General features: G+C 41.7%; 1 protein-coding gene across 1 annotated transcript in view; it reads right to left on the reverse strand.

The window, feature by feature from the left end:
• The window catches only part of SLC25A17 (solute carrier family 25 member 17), a 16175-nt gene extending 10311 nt beyond the window's left edge, over positions 1–5864 (reverse strand). The window contains exons 1-3 of the mRNA XM_008636468.2: positions 5751–5864; positions 2211–2271; positions 1137–1203 (exon numbers count right to left, since the gene is read on the reverse strand). Coding sequence (XP_008634690.1) covers positions 1137–1203; positions 2211–2265 — 122 coding nt within the window. The 5' untranslated portion in view covers positions 2266–2271; positions 5751–5864. The remainder of the gene's footprint in view (positions 1–1136; positions 1204–2210; positions 2272–5750) is intronic.

Here is a 5864-nt window from a genome sequence, read left to right on the forward strand (position 1 = left end):
GAGTCCTTTAGCTCAACCTATTTGCTTTATCTAGACGAGATAAGCAGTCTCACAAAAGCATGGTAATGAGACAAGACTACAAGCTAATGTGAACAAAATGTTTATGATCTCACATCACATTTCAGATTTGTTGTTTGGGCTTTCTGTGTTACTTCAGGCACATCTCTAAATTAGTACCATTGCTTCACCAGGCCTTCCCAATACCTTTGGAAGAAGCGATGTTCCACTCTTGCCAGAGCTACTGATTTTTCTGTTTCACAGGAAAAGTAGGACGACCACTTTTGCAGTCTTTCCACCTCAGTTAACTTCTTTATATTTCCTTTTTTTTCTTTCCTTTTTTTTTTAATTGAAGTTTACTTGCCACTCTCACATGACAGAGGTAGTGCAGTAATGTGAACAAGAGAGATCAGCTGGCAGAGAACTCCTCATGCGTACAACTGCCCAAGTTCAAAGGTGGCCCAGCATTATGGGCCAAGTTAAACTTTTGTCAGCTTTAATATCCTGGAAGCTCTAGTCTACTTAGGAGTTCCAGGGATTCAGTTAGGAAAATACTGCTAACAAGGACAGGCATACAACTGTTTTTCCCAGCCAGCTCAGCTCAGACTATGACAAATACTAAAGCACAGCACTGCTGAAAGTTAACTGCTTTTAGACAGATATTGAATCCCACCAGCATGAAGTGTCATGTGTTGTTTACTTCTACATGCTAGGGAGAAGAAAAAAACCTTCCAACTGGGAAACATGTCTCAATTCTCTTGAAAGTGGCTCAGTTGTCTGGGAATTTCATCTTGGTTATGAGAAATAGACACACCCAAGAATCCAGGCAGACGAAGCTGGTTGATCAGGTATATGAAGGTACATTTGCATTTCTGAGGAGGCACAGCTATCTCACTAATGAAGGCACAGTTACATCACTGAACAGATCAATTGCATAAGGTGCTCAAGAAAGTTAATCTTAGTTAGCTAAAGATGAACATGTAAGATTATGCAAGTCATATCACACTTGTGTGGAGACATTTCAATTCGGAATAAAAATCTGTCCACACAGAGGCAAAGTGTTCCACTTTAAAAGCATAATCAAATTCGTTTTAGAGCTTGTCTACAAGAAGACAAACAGAAAATTAACATCTACTCACAGGCCTTCTTCTTTGATTATTTCCAAAAGGACTGCCGGTGTTGTCTTTGACTTCCGCTTCTCATCAACTGGAAAACAGAAGAATCAAACTTTTAGATTATTCAGATTTTTAGCACTCTTTTTCTAGTCCTTATCCTTGCAATTCTGAATATACCCTGCAAGCTCATGTTTCTTCTTCCTCATAAAGGACAGAAATTCCCTACTTTTCCTTATTTTCATTTGCTAGGTAAGACTACTTCCTTTTTTTATTCTTCCCCAGACTAGCAGGTTCAGTTGTGCTTCAAAGTATCTGTAATTACCAGTTCCTAATAGCTGTGACATGAACTGAAGGCAGGTTCCCCTTAGGTAAAGGGCTAGAATTGGACCTGTCTAATTTCTCTCAAAATTATTCCTTGGAGACCAGACTAGCACCAGCAGCAGAGCAATCCCCTACAGTTCATCTGCAAACAGCTAAGCCTTAGCAAAACAGTCTCTTCCTGCACTGAAAGCTGTTCATTGCTCAGCTACATACTTCTGATGACCTGGCTGATGATCTCACTCCAATTCTTAATGGAGCTTTAGTCATAGCTCTAAAATGTTTGGTGATTCTGTGACTTTTGATTAGAAGATAGAATGTTAGAACAACACAGTTTATACCCAGATGCATTTTTGTAAATATTACATATTCCTAATCCCAGTTCTGACCCTGATTTTTCCCTTTAAACCATCCTCAGGAATAATTCTAGACTTGATTTTCATGATATTACCCCTGAATTTTGAAGTGTTCTCAGCAGCCAAAAACAACAACACACAAATATAATCCTGTGCAATCTCACATCTTTGTTTTTCTCTTTGGTCTTAGATAATCATTTAAAAGCCATGTCTGTCCACAGATCACACAGCCTTTTCAGCAAATTAAAAGGTTGCCCAACTTTCAAAAGGAAGAATTACCTCCAATTGGAAAAATGCTGTTAATGTTAGACAGCTGAGACTCCTGTTCACGTAAAACACATCCCCCTACAACCACCCTTACAAGTGCCCAGGCCAGGATGAACAGAAACACCATTGTACAAAGAAACTAGATTTTGACACTTACCCTGAAGTCTAAGCCTAGCAGTATCCAAAGGAAAAAATACAGTCATTGCAGTCATACTGCCCTGAAAAACAAAATAAACTGGCTATATAGTGTATCAGTTGCTTATACAGTGCCTGCTAGACTCTTTGTAGCACTTCACTTCTCACCCACAAACCAGTCTGCTGAGAAAGTTTAAAAAGGGGATAAATTCCAGACATAACACATTTTTTTGTTCCCATACTTACAAATGGGGGTGGGGGCAGTGTCGCTCTTGCATTAGATCAAGCTAAAACTAAAACCATTGAAAGCCTTTTGCCAAAAGAGAAGGGTTTTGAAGCCTAAGAGTTAATCTAGTAGGCATCAGAAAACAAACATATTGCACTTTCTCTACCTCCCATTAGCCTCAAAAAGGCCCTGGCTTGGTGTAAACCTGTTTTCCATGCATCAGATGGCTGCTAAAGCTGTGGCACCTCTTCCATTTGCAGCCATGCAAACAGGTTAAATGGTGGGAAGGTCTGGGACACAGCAAGTCACTCAATGCTGTGTTTAAAGTACGGTGCACAGTGTGACTTGAGCTCTTCTAGAGCTGTCTTATGCCATACATTTAAGTGAGCTTTGACCTCTGGAAATACTCCAGCTCCAGAGCACGTCCTCCTGCTTGGACCTATCTCTACAAGCAGCAACAGAGGATTATTTTTTCTGGTGGTGTTTCCACACTAAAACAACTCTGGGTCGAAGTCGTAACCAGACTTAGGTTTCTCCAGTTTTGTTTTTCACTAAAACAGTTTTCGTAACACCAGGTAGCAGACGAAAGGAAAGGCTTAGCCACAACTACCAGGTTATTTTAACCCGTTTAGTTTGGGCTCCTGCCAAAATGGTTGGTTCTGCTCTCCCATGTACTTGTGCTGTGTCTGCTCATTCTCAGCACCTACCATGTACCCAGCTGGACAGCAAGTGGATTAATGAACCCATCTACTGAAAATTTATAAAAAGCATATCTCAGTTAGAAGGTCAGTGCCAGCACAAAAAAGCGCCAGAAAGATCCATAATACTCCTCCTAATGAGAGCTGTGTTACCACAGGTTTGAAGACAGCCTCAAAACGCAGCTACACCTACGCACGGAACAAGACTGCAGTCACTACAACTTTCAGCTTTCCCCTGCTCAATTCATCCTGCTTCCATCCTCCCAAAGCGAGATTTGTCCTGAATCCTACTCTCAATGCAATGCACCACACAGCAGCAACACACACACTTGCACTCAAAATTAGGAAATGGAAATGAGGAAATAGTCTGGCTAGCGTCACACAGGACACAATGGATTTGTGGACACAAGACACAGAATAGTCTATTTCAGTTGGAAAGGACCTGCAGTGATCACCTAGTTCTGCTGCCCCCACCCTGCTTCAGGGCTAACCAAAAGCTAAAGCACGTTGTTAAGTGCATTTTCCAGATGCCTCTTAAACACTGACATGTTTAATGTCATGAGGCATTGACCACCTCTCTAAGGACCTGTTCCAGTGTTTGACTGTCAAACTGGCTTAAAATTTATATGGAACTATAGTTCAAGAGAACATCATCCGATAACTAAGCTGACCTAACAGGTCATTGCACATAAAAAACAATTTGTACCCTTTCCCCTTCTTTTGCTAAATTGAGGGAAATAGAAAAGCCAAGTTACTTTTCTCCTGGGTTTACAAATGGAACAACTCAACTACATGATGAGGAGGCTGCTGGAAACATCATATGGGGGAGACAGGATTTCACAGCTAGAAGAAATGAAAAGAGGGATGAGCAGGACCAGTCCTTTCCAAACAACAGAAGCCCTCGAGACAGACTCAGATTCCTTGCTAAATTGCACTTGAAACCAGCAGGTGAAGTAAGTTACACTACTGATTGCAGGAACAGATGCTGCCATGGTTTACCCTGCACTACTGGAAGGGTGAGACTTCACTGTCAGCCCTCCCACCACCTCCCTGTCAGCACGGGATCTCGGTAGTTTGCCAAGTCACATTACCACTGAATAATCACAGGGACAGGTACAGACTGGTTCACGTAATCCCAGGCTCTTGGTCAACTGTATTTGCACCCCTGTCTCCTCCAACCTGGCAGCATACCTTTCTGGGCACCTACACAATGATGCAGACACAGAAACTGATCTGGCTGAAAAACTACTTTTCCCACTGGGCTACTTCTTCAGCCCCATCAATTCACTGACCAGTCACAGCACCAGATAAACAACTGTGCAGTAGCCACGAGGTGCCCGGAACAAATGGCCTGAGGTGACTGCTGCCAAGAAGATGTGTGCAGGACCACAGCCTGAAGCTTGGCTTTATAAAAAATAGTAATAACAAAAAACTTAAAACATATTAAAAAATTTAAATACTATTTTTCAGCCACTATTCAGCCAACAAAGCAGCCTGACTGCTCTAGAATACTGCCATAAAATTCTCATCCCTATAGCTTTTACAACAGGAAAATTATATTTTAGCTACATGGAGAGTTAAAGAATACTTATGTAATTCAATTAAAGTTCACAGGAAATCAAGCACTGGAGGTTTTTTTACTATTCACAAAACTATTCCTTCACCTCAAATTTGACTAGGTTGCCTAGAAGGTATACAAACTTTCAGTATATTAGAATACAAACAAAAGTTATCACGTTGTGGTCTGACACGTGCTTTTGATGCATCAGCTCAACACAGTACTGGGTTTATGGCTGGATTTATAAGCTTGGTTCACGCCACAAACTTTTTTCAGGGGTGCAACCTGATTACAGCGATCTGTATTTGAAGTGAGAAGCTAACAGCAAGGTCTAGAAAGTATCACTGACTTCTGTAGAAGTCAGCAAAAGGAAAATGGGTAGTATTTCAATAATGAGCTCATTTGAGAGAGCTCCACTTTTTGAAAGCGGAAACAAAATCCCCATTGCCTTTGGTGTTTAAACAAGCAGACTTAGAAGTATTTAAAGAGCAGACAAAAATCTTGTATTTATTTATAATAAAACCAAAACATCCCTTAGAGTCTTTTTTCACCTTTTTAGAATCAGCTGTTGTAACAGAATCACTGAATTATCAGGGTTGGAAGGCACATCTGGAGATCACCCAGTCAACCCCTCTGCCAAAGCACTGTCACCTGGAGCAGGTGACATAGGAATGCATCCAGGCGGGTTTTGAACGTCCCCGGAGAGGGAGACTCCATGACCTCCCTGGGCAGCCTGTTCCAGTGTTTACTGTTCAATAACATTTGGCAACTTTCATCCTATAGGAGACGTGTAGGAGACAGTATGCCCAATCCAACATGCTACATGCACTAAAATTCTTAATCTGTTGGAAGCAGAAGGCCGATTTGCTATTTAGAGCTAGCACTCTGAAAGGAAAAACTCAAGGGCTGGGCATACTAGGAAATCTACATAGATTAAATGTGACTTTTTAATTTACAAGCATCACATGAAAAATTAAATTCAGTAACCGACACAAACCTCCTCTGGCTGCACTGTGCTCGCTGTACATTTTGATTAACACCTATGCACTGCCTCACCCTTCGAAACTCCTAAGCACTTACGAGGCCGTGGCACGAGGACGATGCTTGGTACAGCTCTCGGATTACACAGCTGAGGTGCTGCCCCTCTGCCTGAGCTTCTGGGAGGCTTAGATCGTCACCGCTGAAGTGATGCCC

The sequence above is a fragment of the Corvus brachyrhynchos genome, unplaced genomic scaffold, assembly GCF_000691975.1.
Source record: "Corvus brachyrhynchos isolate BGI_N302 unplaced genomic scaffold, ASM69197v1 scaffold56, whole genome shotgun sequence".
Taxonomy (NCBI): domain Eukaryota; kingdom Metazoa; phylum Chordata; class Aves; order Passeriformes; family Corvidae; genus Corvus; species Corvus brachyrhynchos.